The 25,274-nt window shown below is 34.5% G+C and overlaps 1 protein-coding gene across 1 annotated transcript in view; it reads left to right on the top strand.

Moving 5' to 3' along the window:
- The first annotated feature begins 6,923 nt into the window (after positions 1–6,923).
- Positions 6,924–25,274, top strand: part of LOC111988417 (protein NO VEIN) — a 32,334-nt gene continuing 13,983 nt past the window's right edge. Inside the window, 9 exon segments of the mRNA XM_065772155.1 lie at positions 6,924–7,446; positions 7,544–8,415; positions 9,935–10,097; positions 10,190–10,458; positions 13,719–13,959; positions 14,060–15,010; positions 18,033–18,137; positions 20,679–20,847; positions 21,552–23,320. Coding sequence (XP_065628227.1) covers positions 7,048–7,446; positions 7,544–8,415; positions 9,935–10,097; positions 10,190–10,458; positions 13,719–13,959; positions 14,060–15,010; positions 18,033–18,137; positions 20,679–20,847; positions 21,552–23,320 — 4,938 coding nt within the window. The 5' untranslated portion in view covers positions 6,924–7,047.

Below are 25,274 nucleotides of genomic sequence, written 5' to 3'. Positions count from 1 at the left end.
ATTACTCTCATATACTCATTGTCTCACTCTCCACATTCTAAAAACACATATATTTTGCTGCCCATAAACACATCTCAATACTTCTCAAGAGATGCCAAACACTCATACTAAAAGTCCTTCTCATGGAAGGCATGAACTTCTATTACTAAAGCCCTTCCCCTAAAAGGCACCAAGATCTCATATCAAAGCCCTTCTCTTAGAAGGCACAATTACTTCTTACATAAAGCCCTTCTCTTAGAAGGCACATATGCTCCATACAAAAACCCTTTTCATGTAAGACAACACTACTCATAACTTCACAAAAACTAAAAGAGCATTGTCAAAGGGGAAAACTCATTTAAGTGCATGATAAGAGGGGCAAGCTTAACCAGTCTCTACACACAGCTGGGCATACTCTCTCTCCCTTCAGTTGTACCCATTTTTCCCCCTCAATCTTGAAATCATCATGGCAAACTACCGCTGGCATTCTGCTGGAATCTTATCAGCTCACTGATGCTACACAGCTGGGATGCAAACCATCAAAGATAAGTGATTATGTTTCCTTACCTTTTAATTTATATCATTACATGATTACTTCACATTTAAATACATATTACTTTATTCCAATTACTATTACAACTATTAACCAAGGCTTAAACTCATTTAAATGCATGACAAGAGGGGCAAGCTCAACTAGCCTCTACTGCTGGCATCCTGTTGGAATCCTGTCAGCTCACTGATGCTACACAGCTGGAGCTATAAACCATACAAAGGGCTTAAACTCATTCAACCGCTGGCAAACTGCCTCTCTACCGCTGGCACTCTGCTGGGATATTATCAACTCACAAAAGTTGTACAGCTGGGGTTACAAACCATACAAAGATATGTGACTTTGCTTCCTTATCTTTAAATTTACATCGTCGAGTACACGATTACTTTACCTCTAAATAAATAATACTTTATTTCAACTGTTATTACAACTAATCAAAGCTACCATATCAAACACATATTACATATTTACTCAACAATTGTCGTGATTCTTAGATTTTGGCCTTAATGATTGTTAGGCTTAATAATACACTAGTAGCCGTTGGACCACGTGGCCCAATGTTGAGTTCCGGGCGCAACTCCCCAAAAAGAACCCGGGCTTAGTAAGGTCATCCCTCCAACAAATCACACGTGGCTGGGCAACTGAAAAATGGCCCCAAACAAAGATCAAGCAATTTATTTTGATGATTCATATCTTTTTTTAGCGATAAAATAGAAAAACGTGACTAGGTATGCTTTGTGCTTCTCCCAAAACTTCCAAAAAAAGCGTACTTCATTAAATGAGTTTTCTTTTTTCCTTTTTTTGCTTAGCAATGCGGTGAGAGTTGAGCACTTCGAGCTTTGAGCTTAGCTAGTTTTAACAACACTAAGAATACCTATAAATACTTTCTTCTTTAGTTTGTAAAAAAAAAAAAAAAAAAAAATGTCCACTAAAATCATAACCTCATAAATTCATTTATAACTGTGTTGATAATGTAATATCCAAAACTATGTAAAAAAAAAAAAAGTATATTATATATTATTACCAAAAAAGTATATTATATTATCTACAGTATTTTCAAGAGTTTTACTATTTTCACATAGGGCACTTAGATAATACACTAGCCCATTTGTTAACTAAACATGTTCTTGGTATTGATGATTTTGTTACTTGGTTGAAAGAGAGCCCAATGTTTATTGAACATGCGGTATCTCAAGATGTTTTGTTTTTGGGTTTACATGAATGAAATTCCTATGTTTCCTATCCCAAGAAAAAAAAATTCCCACTTCATTATTCCTTGTTTTCCATAGGTCAATTGCATCGACCAACACTTTAGCCCAATTGAATTTATAAACAACCAAAGGTTGGGTATCAGGGCATGACAAAAGAGATTATTTAATTTACTCATTATTTCTAAATATCCAAGGAAATTTTGTGAAACATTGCAAACAAAAGAAAAAGAAAAGGCTGCATATATAGTACGTATTACATGAACACTCTACAAAAAAAGAAAAAAAAAAAGATATAGCTTGAACATATATGTTAAAAAACTTAATCAAACTAACACTAATTTATAAAGTTTGGTACAATTACAACGGGTACAATATATTTTTTTAGTACTATCAATTAAATGCAATAAAATAATGTTTATTATTAAATTTTATAACTTTCAACGGAGAGAGAGAGAGAGATGAAAGAGGGACCGAAATTCATGTTGATTTTAATTTTGGTCTAGAGCTTCATAATTTTCTGATCTTTAACGTGGGCTTCAAAAAAAACCGAAACCCATTTCTGGTGCTAATATGCAGAGCAGAGGTGATGGATGGAACAAAATCCATGAATGGGCCCAATTTGAAGACAAAAGACAGTGTCTTCGGCCCAATACCAAAGTTGATAACCAGTAGACCAGAAAAGTAAAAGGAAAGTTGATAATGTGAAAGTGAAAGTGAAACCGCAATTTTCGGAAAGAGAGTAGAATCATTACACGAGCTTTGCTTTCTTTTTTCTTTTTTTTTTCTTTTTTTGAGGGGGTTTGGGGGGTTGAATTTGCTTTTGCTTTTTACGCTTATTGGTTTAGGTGGGTTTTGCTTTTCTTGTTTTCTTAACAGATGCTAAAGTGGCAAACATCTTCCAATTGATATCAAGGCTAAAATATGATTTTGGTACTTATGTTTTTCATCGCAATTTGCTTATAATATTTTAACAGCAGTCAATTCAGTCTATGTTAGTTTTAAGTTGTAGTCAATTTTTGTTAATAAGTTGATAGTAGAGATTAAATTATTGTAAATTAAAAACATCATAGACCAAATTAATTGTTATCAAAATGTAACTATTAAATTGACAACAACCTTTAAAATGTAAGTACAAAAATAGAATTTTGGTTTTGATTTTGATTTTAACCAATGTGAACCGTTGAAAACTAATTATAGTAAAGTTAAAATATCAAATACTTGTAATTTTCTTATTTCTTTTTGTAACAAATGAGAGTTTGTAGACTTTTTCAAATATTTAATTACTCTTTTCTTTGATAAAATTTTTTAATAGAGAATTAAATTCTAACACTTACCTTCCTCCAAACCTTACAATTACTTGTAATCATAGAAAATCATCGCGTTAAGAATTCGTGATGGTACATATATTCCTTAATTGATTTGCCTTTCTTATGGTCTTTTTTATTTATTTCTTTTCGAGGGACCTTCCTGAGTTGGTCTTTTATTTTTATTGGCTCGCCTCTCACAAAAGAGGAATTTCTTGGATAGCCAACTTGAGACATACATCCATGACATGCAGTCCACTGAAGAGTTTTTAGCAGTTAAAAGAATTGGATAGCTTGCTAAAAAGATGGTAAAAATGAAAAAGAATGTTTCATATCCATTGGTTTACTCATTAGTGACTTTGGCATTGATCTTACCAGTTACAATAGCTACTGTTGAAAGAGCTTTTTCAGTAATGAACATAATTAAAAATCAATTACGCAATCGAATAGGAGATCAGTGATGAATGATTGCTTAGTCACATATATTGAGAAAGATATATTCAAGACTATTGAGTGTGAATAAATCATGCAGCGATTTCAAAATATAAAAAATCGCCAAGGACAATTGAGTAAAATAAGCTAGATGTGAAAAAATAAATTTAAGTTTACATTTTATGTTAGATTCTGTATAACAATTACATAATCATATAGTTGTTTACTTATTTTGTTATTAATACCGATTAATTTTTTTAGATTAATTTTTTACTTCTAATCTTGTCTTTTAATCTTGCCCCCCCTGACCTAAATTCCTGGCTCCGCCACTGGGTGCTAGGAACTGCAGGCTGATTTTCAGATGGAAGGTCGGAATTCTGAATTTGAAAGTTAGAAAATTGCAGAAGACACTATTGATGACAATAAACGATTTCCCAATTTCTCTACTGTTAGAAATCCTGTATTTGCTGGATCTGAAGTCCTTGATGCAATGCAAGTCTGTGTCAAGGCAATGATGCTCTTTTATATCTGATCCCTCTTTCATTGTTCAAGCTTCGTGTCATGACTTGCTCTTATGTCGTGTAATCGTGGTCAGCAGTAATGTTTACTATGTGATAAATCCAATTTCTAGTCAATGAACTGCACTTCCTCCCCGGCTTCAACTTCTAAAGGCTCGGCATGGATTCATGTGTTGGTATGACTTTGTTCATCAGCAACTTATCTATAGGGTGACTTAAGGATATGCCAGATGCCAGGTTACCCTTATGAGTTTTCTGATCCTTGTTTACGCAATTGAGAGCTCAAGGACTATGATAAACGAGGCAAATGGTACTTAGAGCACGAGGTGTATCTCAACAAAATGGTTTCAGAAAAATCTCCTTGGTTCACAGAATACCTAAGCAAGAAATATCCATTTGTGACAGTCTTAGCCTATCATCCAAATGATTGGGATATATAGTATTTGATGATTAAATTTAAGGAGGTGTCATGCAACTTGAAGAGAAAAACAATGGAAGTGGTCTGTGATATTCCGAAGGCTGACACCTTTACAATGGCTGCGATGTCTTCACCCTTCTGCTCCCCTGTTGGCCAACCCTCATTCCCTTTCAAATGGAGAAGCCACCTAATTTGTTTAATTACTGTTACGTGTTTACTATATCAATCATCAGTTTTTCCATAATCAAGTGTGAATATTAGGTATTGGTATTGGTTATCACTCGTACTAGTTATACATTCAACAATAGATATTACATACCTATAAAAAACAAAAACGAAAAAACAAAAAAACAAAAAACAATAGATATCACATGCATGAGGCATAACTTTCTTAGTTGTTTTAGTAGTGAAACAAATCATTGTATAGTAAATCAGTGGTTTATGTCATTTCTTTCACGATCAAGCAATTTATTTTGATGATTCATATCTTTTTTCTAGCAATAAAATAGAAAAAACGTAACTAGGTATGCTTTGTGCTTCTCCCAAAACTTCCAAAAAAAGCGTACTTCATTAAATGAGTTTTCTTTTTTCTTTTTTTGCTTAGCAATGCGTTGAGCGTTGAACACTTCCAGCTTTGAGCTTTAGCGAGTTTTAACAACACTGAGAATACCTATAAATACTTTCTTCTTTAGTTTGTAAAAAAAAAAAGTCCCACTAAAATCATAACCTCATAAATTCATTTATAACTGTGTTGATAATGTAATATCCAAAACTATGGAAACAAAAAAAGTATATTATATATTATTACCAAAAAAGTTATTATATTATTTACCACATAGTGCACTTAGATAACACAATAGCCCATTTGTTAACTAAACATGTTCTTGGTATTGATGATTTTGTTTCTTGGTTGAAAGAGAGCCCAATGTTTATTGAACATGCGGTATCTCAAGATGTTTTGTTTTGGGGTTTACGTGAATGAAATTCCTATGTTTCCTATCCCAGGAAAAAAAAAAATCCCACTTCACTATTCCTTGTTTTCCATAGGTCAATTGCATGGACCAACACTTTAGCCCAATTGAATTTATAAACAAACCAAAGGTTGGGTATCAGAGGACATGACAAAAGAGATTATTTAATTTACTCATTATTTCTAAATATCCAAGGAAATTTTGTGAAACATTGCAAACAAAAGAAAAAGAAAAGGCTGCATATATAGTACGTATTACATGAACACTCTACAAAAAAAAAGAAAAAAAAGAAAAAGATATAGCATGAACATGTATGTTAAAAAACTTAATCAAACTAACACTAATTTATAAAGTTTGGTACAATTACAACGGGTACAATATATATTTTTTTAGTACTACCAATTAAATGCAATAAAATAATGTTTATTATTAAATTTTATAACTTTCCACAGAGAGAGAGAGAGAGAGAGAGAGAGAGAGAGAGATGAAAGAGAGACCGAAATTCATGTTGATTTTAATTTTGGTCTAGAGCTTCATAATTTTCTGATCTTTAATGTGGGCTTCAAAAAGAACCGAAACCCATTTCTGGTGCTAATATGCAGAGCAGAGGTGATGGATGGAACAAAATCCATGAATGGGCCCAATTTGAAGACAAAAGACAGTGTCTTCGGCCCAATACTAAAGTTTTTTTTTTTGATAGGGCCCAATACCTAAGATGAAAACCAGTAGACCAGAAAAGTAAAAGGAAAGTCGATAATGTGAAAGTGAACCCGCAATTTTCGGAAAGAGTAGAATCATTATATGTGCTTTGCTTTGCTTTGCTTTCCTTTTTTTTTTTTGGGGGGTGGGGGGATTAAATTTGCTTTTGCTTTTTACGCTTATTGGTTTAGGTGGGTTTTGCTTTTCTTGTTTTCTTAACAGATGCTGAAGTGGCAAACATCTTCCAACTGATATCAAGGCTAAAATATTATTTTGGTACTTATGTTTTTCATCACAATCAATTTGCTTATAATATTTTAACAGCAGTTAATTCAGTCCATATTAGTTTTAAGTTGTAATCAATTTTTGTTAATAAGTTGATAGTAGAGATCAAATTATTACAAATTAAAAAAATCACAGACCAAATTGATTACTACTAAAATGTAGATAACAAATTGACAATAACTTTAAAATGTTTGAACAAAAATAGAATTTTAGTTTTGATTTTAACCAATATTAACCATTGAAAACTAATTACAGTGAAGTCAAAATATCAAATGTTTATAATTTTCTTATTTCTTTTTGTAACAAATGAGAGTTTGTAGACTTTTTAAGTATTTGATTACTCTTCTCTTTGGTAAAACTTTCTCAGACTTGTACACTGACACTTACTTTCCACCAAACCCTACAATTACTTGTACTTATAGAAAACCATCACGTTAAGAATTCGTGATGATACATATATTCCTTAGTTGATTTGCCTTTCTTATGGTCTCTCTTTTTTTTTTGTTTTCTTTTTTTTTCTTTTTTAAATTTCTTTTCGAGGAACCTTCCTGAGTTGGACTTTTACTTTTATTGGCTCGCCTCTCACAAAAGAGGATGCTGACCCGGAGACAGACACTTTCTCCATCACTCCCAATAGTTTAATCTTTTCTTCACTCTGGTTCTTTCACAACATACCACCTATGTACGGACACCCTTCTGGCTTCCACCTCTCCGGCGGCGGCGGCGGCGGCTAGTTTTTACAGCAGCAAAAACGACAACAACAGCAGCCTCCTCCAGCAGCGCAACCGTTACCACCTTTAAATTTCAGATTTTGGCTTCCAACAACTATTTCCTTAACTTTCTTTCAACAACAACAACTACTCTTCATTTCAAAACAGAACAACTACTCGATCATGGAGAAGGTGGACCGTGCTGTCACTAACGCTAGACGCAACAGAATTGCGGCCGGAGAGAGTGTGACGGCATGGAAAGTGTCTCAGGATGCACTGCTCATCGTCAACCTCGACTCTTGGTCCTCTCTTGGCTTTCCAATGCAGGAGGTCCCCAGTCTTCACCGCCTTATGCTCACTGAAGGGAAGGTACTGGTTTATACTATTATTACTCTATTGATTCTACTTCAATTTTAAGTAAAATAGTCTTTATATTGTTGTTGTTGTCGTTGTTTTGGTTTATTAGATAAATGCATTTATCCATTGCTTTGTTGGGGTTCAAAGAGTTACTACATTGTATGATTTGGAAGTAGCAATCTGTAAGAATGAAGGCGTAGATAACTTCGAAAAGCTTGAATTGGGGCCTTTGTTGCGACACCCACTTGTCTTGCACTATTTTTCACTCAAATCTGATGCCGCTGAAGTTTTTAAAATAACCGGTGAGGAGGTATTTTGTTTCCTTTGGAAGTTTATACACAAGAAGATGAAGAAGAGTCAGAATATTGAGAGTGTTGAAGTTGAAGAGTCTTTGGATGGGAAGAAGAAGAAGAAGAAGAAGAAGAATAAGTATATTAACAATATTCAAGTTGATGAGTTTTTGAATTTTATTGCTAAGAGGCGTTCCGTTGCAAGCAAGGAAGAACTTTGCATTCGAATTCAAAACTTGGGGATGCATGTTTCTGCTATCCAAAAAGCCATGAGCCCACAGACTGCTATTTTAAAGAAACCTGTAGATGCTACTTCTATTTCTCAGCGTGTTGAATCATTCTCCTCTGCACGGAAGGATTTTCGTGGCAAGAACATTAGATTTGCTTCATCAAGCTCCAATGACGATGAAAATAGTGATGATTCTAAGGATGCTAACTTGCCATCACAAAATGTTGCAAGTTCTGACCGAGTGACTAGCTGTCCTTAGCTGGCTGAAACTGAAGAGATGACATGGCTTGGGTTGGAAGATGAAGCGTGGGGGCAACCTGCTCCTGCTAGTGGCAGCCAAAGGCACAATGAGAGTTGTTATCAATATCCAAGTTCCACCATGTCTGCACCCTCTGAATCATCTAAAAAGAAGGAAACTTGTTATCAAAATAAAAAAGTAAAGTTAATCCAAACTTACAGATGATTCTTATTATCATTGTCTAGTTGTAGATTTTCATCTCTTTATCAGAAAACATTATATCGTTATCTTTTAGTAGATGGTCATGGCTCATGGTTCATTTAATAGTCAGTCCAATATTCATTTACTATATTGTAGGAACAGAGCAGGCAAGTAACTATTCCGTCTTTTACTGGCTAAAATCAACATCATCCTTCTTTTGAAGGACAATGATCAAAAGAACTCTGACAGAATTAGATGAAGTTTTTGCAGCCATCATTCTAGACACACCATTGGCAAAGCCATCAATATTCAACATGCGTATAAACTAAACTTTATGCCAGTTAAGATTGAAAATAAAAATATCAATTCTAGTAGTCTCTGAATTTGAGAACCAAGTGTTGAATAATTCTTGGGAAAGATTTTTCTCAAATAAGTCATTTGAGAATAGCTCTCTCTTCATAATGCACTTCTTTCCTTTGTGTCTTTTGGCTTGACCTGTCTTTTCTATTCCCATATTCACTAGAAAGTTCCACACAGCTCTGAAATTGCAGCTATTGTTGAAATTGGAATTGCATCATTGTGCATCTTTGTGAGGCAGAACTTTGTGCATCTTTGTGAGGCTGAAATATTCACAGAATCACATTAAGATCCCTAGAGAAAACTTTGTAAGGCAACTAAACCATAGGTTTTAAAATAGTTATTCCAGTGAGATTAAACTAACAATTTATATATAAGACAACCAAAAAGAAGATGAAGAAGGGGACCAACTTTGACCATGAAACTATATATGTATTCATCTCAGTTGATATATGATAATAACATCTTAAGCATATATTTCCTTTATCAGAATTTGCTCACTCTAGTACTCTACTTCCATGTTAATTTAATGAAACCAGTCCTTGAAGTCTTATTTTATACTCCAGTTTTTCTATCTCAATCCCCAATGAGACGCCAAACATGACATTAAAGATGATCCCTAGACATAGTATATTAAGCAATCGATATTTGCACTATATTCCAAACGAGGCATATGAATGACTACATCCTACTTGATGTTACAGTATGTAACTCAATATGCAAGATACTATGCATAGAAAAAGGAATTGATACAATCTGTCTTTTCCACATTTTGCTCATCATAGACACGGATAAAGCCAAAGATTACTCATTTATGATTTTAAACATATCAAGGTAGAACTTTAGATGGCTAGTAAATGATTATGCAAGAACTGCATTCCACATGTCATGTTTCGCCCACCTTGTGATAAAGAAAAGCTAAAAATCCTTTTACTAAGCAGACTCATTCCTCAATTATTCTTTAACCTCCCAAGATCCAATTAATTACGAAATGGAATTAATTTATCTGATAACATTTATGCATCATTGATCATACTAAGCACATTTATGGCAGCCTTCATGATTTGATCAAAGTGATGACAGGATGATAATTTGATTATCTTTCCCGGAGTTTGTGTATTCAATGCATGTCCATGTTTGATGTTTTAATCTTTTTCTGGTTTTATTTATGTGGTGTGGTGATAGGAAACTAGCAGCCGAGCTAGTTGATCCTATCCGATCTGGAGACTTCAATCAGGCTCTCATGGAGCTTGGTGCAACTGTATGCACTTCATTGAACCCAAGCTGCTCTTCATGTCCTGCATCTGGACACTGTCTTGCACTCTCAATCTTTAGACATGATAGCTTGGTATTGGTTTCAGATTTCCCACTTAAGGGGTTAATGGTCAAACAGTGACAAGATTTTCTGCTGTATGTGTTGTGGAGTTACTGGGAGGTCAGAGAACATTAGAGGGAAGCCAAATTGACAGTAGAAAGTTACTGGGAGGTCTGGAAAAATTACAGGGAAGACAAACTAGCAATAGATTTCTTCTTGTAAAAAGGCCTGATGATGGTTTGCTTGCTGGCCTCCGGGAGTTCCTGTCTGTCTTGCTGGATGGAGAAGCTAATTTGGCCACTAGGAGAGAAGTAATTGATCACTTTTTGAAAAACAATTTCGGACTTGATACCAAACAGACCTGCGACATAGCTTTCAGGAAAAATGTTGGAGAGTTTGTCCATATTTTCTCTCACATTTGTCTAAAAATATATGTGGACTCTGTTTTTTTGATAATCAAATATATGTGGACTGTTGGTGTTACATCTAAAAGGTTTGTGCTTGCTCTCTCTTAAATTTTGTAACAGGGGTGTGCTTTTATGAAATAAATAGATTTGAATGTTGCTGTTCTTTGAGTAACAAATTATACTCTTAAATATCAAGCATTATTTGCAATAAATTCTAGTAGTCAGAATTATTAGCACTTAATGATGCATAGTATCATATTCATTATGCAATTATAATAGGTGATTTATAAAGCCATATTATCATAATTAGGGTAAATTTTATCATGTCAATTGGAATGCACAAAACTGTGGTTTCATCTGAACCTGACATGAGTAGCAAAACTCAAAATTTTCAAAGTGTTGCCTTGTGTTTAGAAGCATATAAATTGGAATGAAATCATTTGGAATTTTGGTGTGTTTGGACTTTGGATATGCTCAGCTCCCAGACACTTAGGCCTTTTGCACACTGAATTAGAGACCTGGAAAGCTCATTTTTTAAGACTTTTCCTCTCTCACACATATACACAAAACACTTTCCAATTCAATTCACCATTTTTACCTCTTGCCTTTTTACTCTTTTATATATACTTACCTATGGCCCTTCAAGCCATCCCATAACAAATACACACGGACCAAAAACGATGTTATTTACTTTCAATATTTCAACAACACCTACCATGCTCCAACATTGTTGTCTCATCTAATCCTAACATGTATGAGTCAACTACAACCAAGGAAGAAGAGATTGCATTTTATATTGATTGACAATTGCAATTATGATTTTGATGTTAATGTTAGACATTTTGAACTTGTGGTTTTGTAAAGGATGTGATTGACTATATGTGTTTGGGATGTGTATCTAAAAGCTGAAGTCATATCATTTATTGTTGCCAAGTTCTTGTTACTCCACCTCATCCATCACGTCATTACCTACATAATAATTCTTTATTTATTTATTTTTATTCCTAATTTTTTATTCAAAAAATATATAAATAGATTAACTTTACACATTCATTTTAGACGGTTTTAACTTTACAAATAATTTTACGTTTACATATTCATCTATTTTAATTGAGATGTTTATAACTTTATATCTAAACAATGAAACCAATGACGAATCAAAAACCAAAAACAATGTCTATACATATATATCCTATATATAATAATGGAAGTTTTATAATAAATTTTACAAAACACTTTTTGCGCTGCATCTTTAGCATCATTTCTTTTTCTTTTGCATTTGCCTCACTTGACAAATAATATTACAATGGGTACTGTGGCCCTCAAACCCGAAAATCCGTAAGATTGGGCTTGGACCCTTAATTTATTTGTTTTATGGGGACAATTTTTGGCCTATGATGGGAGGTCCCAAGAGTAGCTGCTGGCTACAATAAGCCGGGCCTTTAAGGCAGATTATCACTTTTGACTTTAAGCTTAGGCCAAGGACATGATCCTCGGACTACATTTGATATCCCTCACCTCGAGATAAATCTTCATTTCCCAATATAAACCTCTCGTTTTCTCGTGTTCCCTTCTCTTACCTCTTCTCCCTTTTATACCCTCTTGTTAGTGGGACCTTCATCATGATGGAATCCCTCACACATGTGTGGGACCCACCAAATCAAGGATCATAGTGGCCTTGTGAATCTATGGCACTGTTCCCCCTTATCAAATTTGAGATCAACGGCGGGCTCCATCAATTTGACTGTGTTGGATTACTTTGTAACTTGTGCCCGATGCCAATTCAGTTCCTCAAATGTGTATTAGCACCTAGTTAGGGGTCATGGGCTCAGAGCATTGGGCCTTCCACAACCCGTTCGTTCTTGGGCCAAGGTCATGCTTCCAATGTGGACCGTCCAACATCCTCAGGCCACCTCTGAGATGGTCCTGACACATGTCCCCCCACAAGTACAATAATTATTTTGATAATTTTTAGTATCAATTAAATACAATCATTTTTTTTATAATGTTTTATTATTAAATTTTATAACTTGCCACATAGAGAACAAAGAGGGACCAAAATTCATGTTGATTTTAATTTGTGAATGCAAATTTTAGATGCTAATATGCAAAGCAAAGCTGTAGAGGTTTTTTGTTTTTGTTTTTTTTAAAAGAGTTTTAATTTATGGTATCTGTTTCTGATGATAGTTTTTTATTATTAAACTAAAATATCAATCAGTTTTTGGTATAAGCGGGGACCTAAATCTCTTATACAACAATTATAGACTTTATCAGTTGAACTAACTGGAACCCATAGCAGAGCTATAGAAATGACGGATCAGAGAACATTCCTGCGTGGACCCAATTTTAAGACTAAGAACAGTGTCGTTTTTGAAGACTAAAAACAGTGTCGTGGGCTCAATACTAAAGTTGATAATCAGTAGACCAGAAGAAGAATAAAGACAAGGGTAGAAAGAAAGTTGATAGCGTGAAAGTGAAACCAAAATTTCCGCAAAGAGAGAAGAATTATTACTTGTGCTTCTGCTTTCTTTTCTTTCTTTTTTTTGTGGTACAAATTGCTTTTGCTTTTGCTTTTGCTTATACGCATTGCCTTCTTATTACGCGTGCTGGTTTGCTTTCTTGGAGGGTTTTGCTTTTCTCGTTTTCTTAACGGATGCTAAAGTAGCAAACATCTTCCAATTGCAACGAATTTTCTTTCTTTTATTGTCCTTTTAAAAGTTGATACTTGGTACGATGTTCTATTTTTTATTGGCTGGTCTCCTACCAAAAGCGATGCTGACGTGGCAAGAGTGCGTCATAGGAAAAGTATACTTCTTACTTTCCAGAACTCTGTGTACCCGTTATTGTTTCTTCGTTATTCTCATGAGCAAGACGTCAGACCATTGTCTCACTGACAGGTTTGACCCACACCCACCAGACGCACCTGCCCTTTTTATATCCGATGTCTCCGAAGGGACCCCACCAGACCCACTTATCAACGAGACAATAGTCTACCACTAAGTACTGACGCTATTTAAACTCAAAATTTAATAAGTCTCCCTCCCTTCCTGTACTTGGAGTCTTGGTCTTCATTCAGATCTTTCTTGCACAACTTTACCACCTGCTATGTACAGACACCATTCTGCCTTCCACCTCTCCGGTGGCGGCGGCGGCGGCTAAGTTTCACAGCAGCAACAGCCTCCTCCGGTAACACTTTTTAAAATCCCAGTTTTGGCCTCCCAAAACCCTCCCTGCTGCCTTAACTTTCCTTCAACAACAACTCCTCACTTCAAAAAAACAAAACAAAGCTACTAACTCGGATCATGGAGAAGATCGACTCTGCCGTCGCAAACGCCAGACGCAATATAATCGCTGCGGGAGAGAGCGTGACGGCAAGGAAAGTGTCTCAGGTTGCACTGCTCATCCTCAACCTCGACTCTTGGAATTCTCTTGGCTTTCCAATGCAGGAGGTCCCCAGTCTTCACCGCCTTATGCTTATTGAAGGGAAGGTACTATTACTGTTACTATTACTATTACTCTGTAGTTCTAATTCTAATTCTATTTTGATCCTATAATAAGTCCTTATTTTTGTTGTTTGGTTTAAATTAGATAAACGCATTTATCCATTGCTTTGTTGGGGTCCAAAGAATTACCTCATTGTATGATTTGGAAGTAGCAATCTGTAAGAATGAGGGCGTAGATAGCTTCGAAGAGCTCGAATTGGGGCCTTTGGTGCGACACCCACTTGCCTTGCATTATTTTTCACTCAAACCTGTTGCCACTGAAGTTTTTAAGATAACCGGTGAGGAGGTAATTAGTTTCCTTTGGAAGTTCGTGTATAGGATGAAGAAGAAGAATAATAATGTTCAAGCTGAAGAGTTTTTGGATAGGAAGAAGAAGCATAAGAGTTATTACATTGACAATATTCAAGTTGAAGAGTTTTTGGATTTTATTGCTAAGAGGCGTTCTGTTGCCAGCAAGGAAGAACTTTGCTTACGAATTCAAAACTTGGGGATGCATATTTCTGCTGTCCGAAAAGCCATGAACGCACAGACTGCCATTATAAAGAGACCTGCAGATGCTACTTCTATTTCTCAGCGTATCGAATCAATCTCCTCTGCACAGAAGGATTTTCGTGGCAAGCGCATCAGATTTGTCTCGTCAAGCTCCAGTGACGATGAAATTGATGATGATCCCAACAATGCTAACTCGCCATCACAAAATGTTGCAAGTTCTGACCAAGTGACTAGCTATCCTCACCCGGCTGAAATTGAAGAGATGACAAGGCTTGGGTGGGACGATGACGCGTGGGAGTACCCTGCTCCTGCTAGTGGCAGCCCAAGGCACAATGAGAGTTGTTATCAACATCCATGTTCCACCATGCCTGGACCCTCTGGATCATCTGAAAATATAAAAAAGAAAGATAAAAGGGAAAAGAAAAATAGAAAAGAAAAGAAAAGAAATTTTAATGAAGCTGATCTTGCAATTGATAATCAATCTATAAAGAAATTCATTAAGAATTGGAAGAAGGCATGTCAGGACCATACTGTGCCTGATAAGGTATGTTAATTCTTGTTATAAATTCTGCTTCATGCCTATTCGCTGCTTTATATTGTTTATCTGATGTTGAAATATAATTTTGCTTTGTATGGTTTATATAAAGAATATGTGCGTAAATTCAATTCTTTAAAATGATTTCACAATAGTTCTCAAGGTTTATAAATTTTTCCTTATCTGGATGTTTTGGAAATAGAAGAATAACCACATCTTCGATTGAGTTGAGTATAATTTGAAATGGGTTAAGTGTCCATTTGCATTTGGGATTGCTTAAATTCATTCTTACTTGTGATAACATCATCAAGAGAGGCTACACTTAGTAGAATGGTGTTTCATGTGCCGGTGTAGTGGGGAGATGGTGGACCACCTTTTAAGTCATTGTACCGTTGCATATAATTTGTAGAGTTTTGTTTTTAGATGCTTTGGGACCCATTAGGTCCTACTAGGTAAGGTGATGGATGTCATGTTTAGTTGGAAGAATTGGGTGGGTAATCATTCATTGGTGATTTGGAGTATGTTTCGTTTGTGTTTGATGTGGTCAATTTGGAGGGAATGTAATCAGCAAACATTTGAAGATGTGGAGTGTATGGGGATTCAGTTCCTAGCAACTTTTTCTAGCTCTCTATTTGATTGGTCTTGAGCCCTTACACATTGTGATTCGATTGCGATGTTTTTAGACTCATTGTCTTTTTGTACATAATTCTATTTTGTAATTCTTTAGGCTTCTTCATGTCCTTTGCTCATGAAGTAGTCTTTTCTCAATAAAATTCTCTTCTTTATATATATAAAAAATTCATTGGGTTTTATTTGATTGAAAAAACAAGTTAGTAAAAATAATTGTACTTAAAAATAATTGAGGTTTTAAAATGTTATGCCTAGCCAAATAAGAAATAAGTCATCCTAAAAAACACATACTGAATCTATGTTTTAAGACCATTGTATGATTGGATTAGGACCTTTGGCAGCCTCCATTGTTTTTATTTTTTATTTTTTTATTGGTAAGTTATAGATGCACTACCTCACCCTCCATCCCACTATTTCAGGAAAGGAATTGCCAATTTTGCTTATTGTCACAGCATTCTCCATTGTCATTTATTTTAAGATTTTGTTGCTCTTCAATATTTTGGATTGTAATTTTTTTGAAGGAGAATGCGTACTTCTCCTTTATACTTTTTCAAGGCCTGTTATTATTATTTCTATTACTTAAAAAAAAAAAAAAAAAAAAAGAATTATGAGAAAAAGCAAGCACTTGCCATGAAAACTTGTATTGTGAAATTGAACAGATTTTTTTTTTCTTCAACCTTGGTCTATCTTTTGTGATTATTGCAGGTCTCTATTAAATGTTTGGATTGTTGTGATCACTTGATGTTGCAGAAGTTTAGGAGCATATATGAAATTTAGGGACTGTTAAGTGAAATGCATAGTTTTCTATGTTCTGCAGTGCTGACTTGTTCAAAGTAACAAATTATCAAGTTATTTATGGATTTCAAAATATCTATTGATGCCCAAACTTTTCTTATGAAACAGTTGCCTAAAAGCTCTAACAATAGGGGTTGGTTGTGAAGGAAATAATGGAAACAGTGAGGAAAGAAAAAGATAGTTTTTAACGCTATTCTTTTAGTGTTCTTTTCTCTTCTTGATGATTTGCATTACATTATGTTTGATTCACTGCAAGAGAAAAGAAAAGGAGTTTTTTTTTTTTTTTTTTTTTTAAATTAAAAAAAAAATCCATTTTCAAAAATTTGGTTTATTGATGGGGTGAGAAAAGAAATGAATTTGCAAGGAAAACTGGTTGTCATTCTTTTCTAGGGTCTGCCCAAAAAATATGCAAGATATGGAGAGACAATTATAGTTTGATGTAGTGTTTTGATTTTGATTGGGGTATAGACTCAATATTTTAGATTTTTAGATCTGAGACTTATGGAAGTTTTGGAGTTGAAATTTGACAAGAAAACAAACAAACAGTGGTCCAGGGGCAGTAAACATACTAGAATGGTAAATTTGAATTTTGGGTTGTTGATGCTCATTGATGATAAGTTGTGCTGATGGTTTTGGCTTGAAAGAGGTCTGGTTTTGTTTCAGAAAATTAATGAAAAAAATTCAAGAAGAATGAGATAATTAGGCAGAGTCTTACTAGTTCTTCTAGAGTCACCTAGAAAAATATTTTTTTTGGATAATTCAATAGTTGGTGGAAGGGGAATTTGAACATTGGACATCTCCGTTGAAACAACAAGAAGCACCAATTGAGCTCTAAGGCTCTTAGCAACTCACTGAGAAGAAATTTAGTGGAGTTTCATGATTATAGGGAAGCATAATGTGCTGAATTTTGTTAATATAAGGTCTCTCTCTAATTGTTTACAGGGCCACAAAGTTTGCTTATTCAGTAATAAATTCTTGGGAAAAAGTTAACGAATTTTGGTTTAGGTTAGAAAATTTTTATGGGAAAGGAAAAAAGTAACTTATTTTTTTAACAGTTTTTTATATTTTCCATAAAAGTGATATCAAAACTTTCTTAAAATGGTCCATTAACAAATGACCTAAGGGCACCCGTTTACTGGAGCTTGAATTCTTTACATAACATAGAAAACATTAAAACTTCTACTAAGAAAAGGAAGTGACTAAACAAGACTCAAAATCCAACTAGCAAAAGTCAATCTAGCAACAATAAAATGAAACTAGACTCATTACTATATAAGTAACTACTGATAAAATTGCAAAATCACTGAATTACCTTATAATTAGAATTTTCTAAAGTGTAGGATCTGTTAGTGTCTATCATGTTGGCTTTATAAATATTCAAGATTGCCTTCTGCATCTTTGTTGTAAAGAAGAAATATACCAAACTTCTCTTTCTCTCTCTCTTTTCTGTTTGAAAAACTTGCACTTTGATTTTGAATTATGCCTTCAGTCCTATTTCTTGTTGTAATGCTATGTTTCTAATCAGGGGCTGGTCTATTTGGTTCTTGTTTATTGTGCTTACAGAAATGGGATATGATTCTCAGCTGACATCTCCTAATACTTGTAGGTAATTGAGAGGATGCTTCAATTTTATAACATGAAAAATCGACGAATGAAGAAAATCAAATCGGTGTTTTCAAATTTTCCATTTGATGGATTAATAAATACTGCTGTAAGTTGATTGTGTTGAATTTTAGTGTTAGCCTTTATTACATGTAATAACTGAATAATATAATCTTATCATGAAGAATTTTAGCTGACTCCTATTTTCTGCTTTGTGTTTGGGAATCTGGTTTCTTGTTAGACTAATTTAATCTAAGTCCAATTTTATATTCCCATGTAAGGTTTTTTCTATTAATAAAAACTAGAACTATGCCCCTGCATTGATTGATAAAAAATCATATGTAAAATAATGAAAATATTTCAATAATATAATTGAAATATATATATATATATATAATTGAAATTGAACAATGAAAAAAAAAAAACTTTTAGTAAAGTGGCAGAAGCAGATCATGTACAGCTGAGTGTTGTTAAAAGCAAACTTAAGGTGTGCTTAAAGCTCAAAGCTTGAAGCCCCAAGGTCTGAGTGCTTCACTTGGCCAAAAAAAAGCTCATTTAATGAAGTGCACTTTTTGAAGAGAGCACGCCTTGGTGCGCTTTTTTATATTTTATGCTAAAAAAGATATGAATCATCAAAATTAATTGCTTGATCTTAAAACATATAACTTGGATGAATGATTTACTATACAACCACTATCCTTAAGGTGTATAGTATGACTCTTCTATCTTATAACTATTCTTTTGAACAATGATCTTACAATCTGATAATCACAACCTCAGTATTCAGTTCTTTTAAAGATCCTGGTTCTGACAGCTATAATAATAATAATAATAATATGATTATAGACATTTCTTATCTCTGTGCTCATTGGGCAGGATTTTGAACTTAGTAAGAGTTATCTCTCACCAGTTGTGCTGACCCGTTTCAAATGTATTGGTTAAAACTCAGTAACTTAGGTTTTGGCATGTTGTTTTGTAAGTCATTATTAATTTCTTGCCTTTATTGATAAAAATTTCTCTAATTACTACAGATAAGGTTTTCCTGAGTTTCATAATAAAAGAATTCTTGTTTAATGACTTGTCTTGGGCTGAATGGAGTTATTGTACCTTTGTGTTCTTTTATATTCTTCTTTGTAACCTATTTTCCTTGGCTTGCTGTTTCTTCTGCTTCTACGTTCCCTATTGATGTAGAACACAAATAGGAAATAGGAAATAAAAGAGGAATAAAACGAAAAACATAATAAATCCTAAGATTCACCACCTAGAATTTGCCTCCAAACCCTAGGCTTCACCACCTAAGGGTGTTTGATATCACCACCAAACAAAGGAGGAGACATATTCTCAACTCATTATAATTAATTCTTATTCAAATGCAACTGTCCTTCCTCATTACAGCAGTATCAATTAAATAGGTTTTAGGGATTATATCAATATGGGAAATGCCTAATCAAATTCCTTAAAACCCTCAACTTTAAAAACTAATTTCAAAATTCAAATTCAAAAATAATTTCAAATTTAGAGACAAAATCTTAAATCAATTTTGTGCTCCCTGCATCATCTTTTCTACCCTTTTCTTTTTCCACCTAATTTTTACAGTTTTGGTGTTGAATTCTACTAGTTTTCCTTGATATGTAAGTTTATAATTGCTGAGGCCAATGATCTGTGGACCAGTTAGTATCTCCTTTGCCCATGAATAAGGGGTGAAGGGTGGGATCATGGGTTCAATCCTGAGTCTCTCATTTCAGAATCATTAGAATATGGTTAAGCCAAATTGTAACAACATTGATGATTTGAAATGAGATCAACCTCAAAAATTTGGGAGCAAGACTCAGTGATGATTGGATCTTATTTCACTGCAGTGGTAAGTGGTAACTAATCATTATCTACTGTAATGTCCTTAATTCATCCCATATCCCTTGGACTTCTACCGCATTAACCTCTATAGTTACTATCAACTTTGAAGAATCCCATTCAATCTCATCTATTTGCACCCAATTCTGATATGGAGGAGGAGCTTGGTGATAATCAGGCAAGGGGTTCTTCCTAATGTTTGGCTTGGTAATGATGTTGGGATTTGGGAGAGTTCCATTGTCTATGAGGTCTTGTATTCATGTTTGAGGCGGAAACAATTGTCAGTTTTATGGCCAAATTTTTTATGGAAGTGGCAATACTCATTGAGGTTCCAAGTAGGAGGTACAAGATTGGGCATAGGTGTGGGATCTAGAGGTTTGATGAATATTCACATGCAGTAAGTGTATAATTACCATTAGTGACTCTAGTTGCATGGTGTTGTAAAAATATGGAGTGCTCCTTCCGGAGACCTGCTTGTAAAGGACAATGCTGTATTTTCTATGACTTATGTCTAGTTATCCAGGCCATCTAAATATTAGCACTTCTATCTAAATGAAGGTTATTGTTTGACTAGGACTTTACATTTCTTTTTTTGTTATTTAAAATAATCTTATAAGTTACTTCAGATGGTATAGGTGCTGTTTCTTGTATCTTCTGTTTGTTCGAGTGTCCTCATTTTTTAATTGTTGTTTATGTTTTATATTTGCATATAAATAGTAACTCACCTCTGCAATCCTTGTTGTGATGCATTTATATTAGATCATACATTATGATATAAGTTGCTTTTTATATATTGCAGGTAATATCTACCAAATCTGGAATGTGGGACAGCATATTTGATACCATCCTAGCCATTGATCAACAGGAATTAACCAGCTCACATATGCAAAACCAATCTGAATATGAGATCATAGATGTTGAACCAAGTGTTAAGGATGCACCTGAGCATAGTGTTGAGCTTACACAGAGTGAGTAGTGTTTGCTTCTTAAATTAGGCTTTGCTGATAATAGTTCAGTTATGGTTGGCAAATAGGCTTTTCTTCTTAAAATAGGATGCACCAATAGACTTGTGTTATCTGTCTTTTTTATTTTTATTAAATCCTCCCCCATCTCAACCTAAAGAAAAAAGAAGAGAACCACCAAGAGTTAAATGTTATGGGCACTATGACTTGGCTAAGCATTTTGACATTATCTTGGTTTCTAAATCTTGCTGAAATTTGTAAAATTTAGCTCACTAGACTCTCGTCATAATGCCACAACTTTAATATAAAAAGCCTTGGAATTCTAGGGAGATTATGTGAGACTTTGATATTTGTTTTTTGTTTTTGGACAAGTGGGCTTTGATATTTGTTAATGGAAAAGGTGTGTTTTCATTTGGCTGGCTGGGCATAATTTGGTGTGATTTACTTGATAAGTGAATTGGGGAACCCAAATTGATAGCACAATCATTTGGGGACCTCACCTTATGAAGTGGTGATCACTAGTTTCAATCTACCTTTCCTCCCCATTGGAGTCAAAACTTATATAAGAAAAAAAGTGAATTGGGGAAGGTGTCAATATGTTGTGACACTTTTTTAAGTTTCCCTCCTTATTATCCCATCATTCCTAATATTATTTCCCTACAAATTTGTTCACTTTAATTGTGATGTGTAACTACCAATTGATCTCACAGGTGTTTCTGTTGAGGACATTATCAGGAAAGTTGCAATGTATTTCCATGGAATCCATAGTTATGGTCAATCAGTTCTAGAAAAGAGAATTAACATCTTACGGAAGCTCTGTGATTGTGAGTTTTGGCTAGCGGAGCAATTTTGTGTCAATACATTTAAATCGCTCGGTTTTGGGGAGTTTTTAATGTTTCTAGAAAAACATGCCTCCCTGCTACCTGATGAAATACACAAGTTCTTAACAGGTGACATATGTGAAAAATCCCCTTTCAAGGTTTGCATGCTTCAGCATCAGCTGGTTGTTTTAGTATCACAAGCTCTGAATGGCTGCATAGGGGAGAAAGAAATAGAGACCAAACAGATGATTTCTTCACTGCTTATGAGGCAATTCCCATTGATCAGTTTCAAAATTTCGGAACATGGTTGTGTGTCAGACTTCCTAGATATTTTGGAGAAGCATAAGAACAATGTAAGTTCTAAAGGAGTCCTATTTTCTGTAACATTATTTGAAATGTGTTATGTTGGAGACTCAACAGCCCATAATGGAAGTGAATTATTAGAAACCACCAAGGTGAGAATCGATGTCAGCCAGAAAGCAGGAGCCTTGGGATCTCTTACATCCAAGGATGCAATTGAGGCCTTACATAGGGCACCGCTGATGTCAGATCTAAACACATGGGCACATTGGGACCTGATCTTTGCTCCCTCACTCGGTCCTCTTCTACCATGGTTGTTAAATGAAGTCAACACGAAAGAATTATTGTGTTTAGTGACTAAGGATGGCAAAGTCATGCGCATTGATCATTCGGCTACTGTGGACTCATTCTTGGAAGCTGCACTTCAAGGATCTCCTTTTCAAACAGCTGTGCAGCTGTTATCTTTGTTCTCATTAGTTGGGGGAGAAAAATATGTTCCCTTGTCCCTTTTAAAATGTCATGCACGTCATGCATTTGAAGTCATTTTGAAGAATTCTCTTGAGAGTGGAGAAGTAAATGACACTCAAGGCTCTCTCTTGCAAGGAAACACCTTATATAGGCAGAAAATTGTTGATGAGGCTGCTACTGGTAGTTTTAGTAGTGAGTTACACAAAAGTTTATGCAAAATGAATAAAGCAGTGCCTGTTGTATCAAGATTTTTCCTTGATTGTCTTGGCTATTTACCTACAGAGTTTTGTGGTTTTGCTGCTGATGTTTTGCTTTCTGGAATGCGATCTGTCATCAAAGATGCTAATTCAGTCATTTTGTGTGAATGCAACAAAAGGGAAGAGCGTGTCATGCTTCATGAAGTTGGATTGTCTCTTGGTATAGTGGAGTGGATCAATGATTACCATGCATTTTGTTCCGCTGATATTACTGATTTTTTCCCATCTGGAACTTCATGCTTGGAATCCGCTGGGCCTGAGAAAAGCAATGGCTCCAAGAATATTCAAGATTTGCCAGGTAAGTTATCCACTTCCAAAGTAAAATTGAATGTACCTCGCATGACAGATGGGCAGAATGAAGAACTTACTGGCATTTGTCAATCAATCACTGGGGTAGAAGTTTTTGATGATAGAATTAGCAGTGGTCACTTGAAACTTTTAACTGAACTTAATGAAGATAAGAATGCAGCCCTGGTCATTGAATCTATCAGGCGGGATGAATTTGGCCTTGATCCAAGCCTTTCAAACACTGAAATTAGCATGTTAAAGAAACAACATGCTCGCCTAGGGAGAGCACTTCATTGTCTTTCACAAGAATTATATTCTCAGGATTCACATTTTCTTCTTGAGCTGGTAAGATCATCTTCTTTGTCTCTTTCATTGCGAGTGTAGTGTACTGCAACTTCACATGTGAATAACATCATGAACCAATATTGTTTTGTGAAGTTGATTTTTCAATGCATCTTATGTTCCATAAGGACTTTACTTTCACAGTTTTAAATATCAGTTGTATTATCATGTAGTTTAAATATCGGTTGTATTATCATGCTGGTTGAAAGAACTTTGTTTACTGTTGTCATACTTTTTTGATATTCTTACTCTCCTACCACTGGTGTTTTCTTTCCTTCCATCTATAACAACTAAGATACACAAATATAGGAACACACTGATGTTAAGACTATTTCATCAATATCTCCTTCATCAACATCACCATTCTTGAAAACTAATCTTAATTGGTGATGTTGATGGAGTAATCTTATTAAAGAAAGAAGTAAAACTCAAATAGGGACTGTCCTGGACCTACTCCCTAAAGAATTAAAATCCTAAAACTAACGATCTAAAAAAAAATGAAAGAAAGGTGTAGATTTTACTCAATCTAAAGCAGTCATCCAATACTATTCCAAGGAAATTTCACAACAATCAACCCTTGAAATGCCACATAAGATGGACCACTAATTTTTCAAACCTAGCTGAACTTCAATATATTCTATCCTCAACTTTGCTAGAAGGGAAGTTAGAATACAATAAATGTGTATGCATCTATGATTGGTACCAAATCACATTTGCTTAAATTGACCTTCTGATGTAAGACAAATTGGGGGAATTTGTCTACGTGTAGTTGTGGTGGGTTAAGATTTATGAGGATTTGTGGAAATAGGATCTAGAGTTGTTGGGGAATGATTTATGGGGTTGTGTTAGGATTTAGAAGTGGTTTGATGAGTTATTTGGTGGCTATTTGGTAGAAGAAAGTATCTGGACTCCTAGTTTGACTAGAAAACTAAAACCTAGAAAAAAACAGACTTGGACCCAAAGAAAACAAAACCTAATTTACTTAGGATATCATAGAAGATTCTAGACCTAACTAAATTACAAAAATACCCTTAATATGTAGGATTGTAGAAATTGTAGATTGCTCATGACCATATAATGGACAAGGTTGGAATCTCCTCCAAACCACTAAGTCGCTATTTATAAACTATCTATGTGTATAATTTAAACAAGTTACATGACTCATTTAAAAAGTCTTGTGACTAAAAGTACAGGTAAGTCGTTTCTTTAATTACCACATAGTGGGTTGGAGGAAGTTTTCTCCAAATTGGTTTCAAGGTAAATTTTTTCCATATAAAATTTCCTATAACTAATAAAATATAAAAAACTCTTTTTACCTGAAAAGACTCATATTCACATGTGGACCTAATAAAATTATTCTTAAATAGGGGAAAATTTTTATTGGGATTGCACTCTTATTTTAAAGAAATTTTTATTTACATATCAAAAAAAAAAAAAAAATTGAATAGGGGGATTTCCAAAATAAAAGCAATTCCATCTTCCATGGATGCATCACCTTTATCCTGATACCACCTTGAAACAAAGGAGTAAATATTGAACAAAGCCAAGTTCATTCAGATTTTGAAAAAAAAAAAAAAAAAAAAAAATTGAATAGGGGGATTTCCAAAATAAAAGCAATTCCATCTTCCATGGATGCATCACCTTTATCCTGATACCACCTTGAAACAAAGGAGTAAATATTGAACAAAGCCAAGTTCATTCAGATTTTGAAAGGATTGAATCATCAGCGGATTCCAAATGGTTGATCACCTTTACCTCTCCTCCCTCAACCTAAAAGCTAGTTAAATAGCCAACGCCAATGTTTTAGTGTAGTATTATGCTAAAAAGCTCCATAACCAATATGAAGAGGAGAGAAGATAAAGTATTCCTTTGTCTCAATGTTCTTTGAACCTCCAAAGAATCTGGCAAATGAATTGTGAAACACAAAACCAAATCCATTTCCTCCACTTTTCACCAA

The sequence above is a fragment of the Quercus suber genome, unplaced genomic scaffold (genome assembly GCF_002906115.3).
Source record: "Quercus suber isolate HL8 unplaced genomic scaffold, Cork oak 2.0 scaffold_54, whole genome shotgun sequence".
Lineage (NCBI taxonomy): Eukaryota > Viridiplantae > Streptophyta > Magnoliopsida > Fagales > Fagaceae > Quercus > Quercus suber.
Note: the sequence above shows the minus strand (reverse complement) of the source record. Positions and strands in the feature narration are given on the sequence as shown.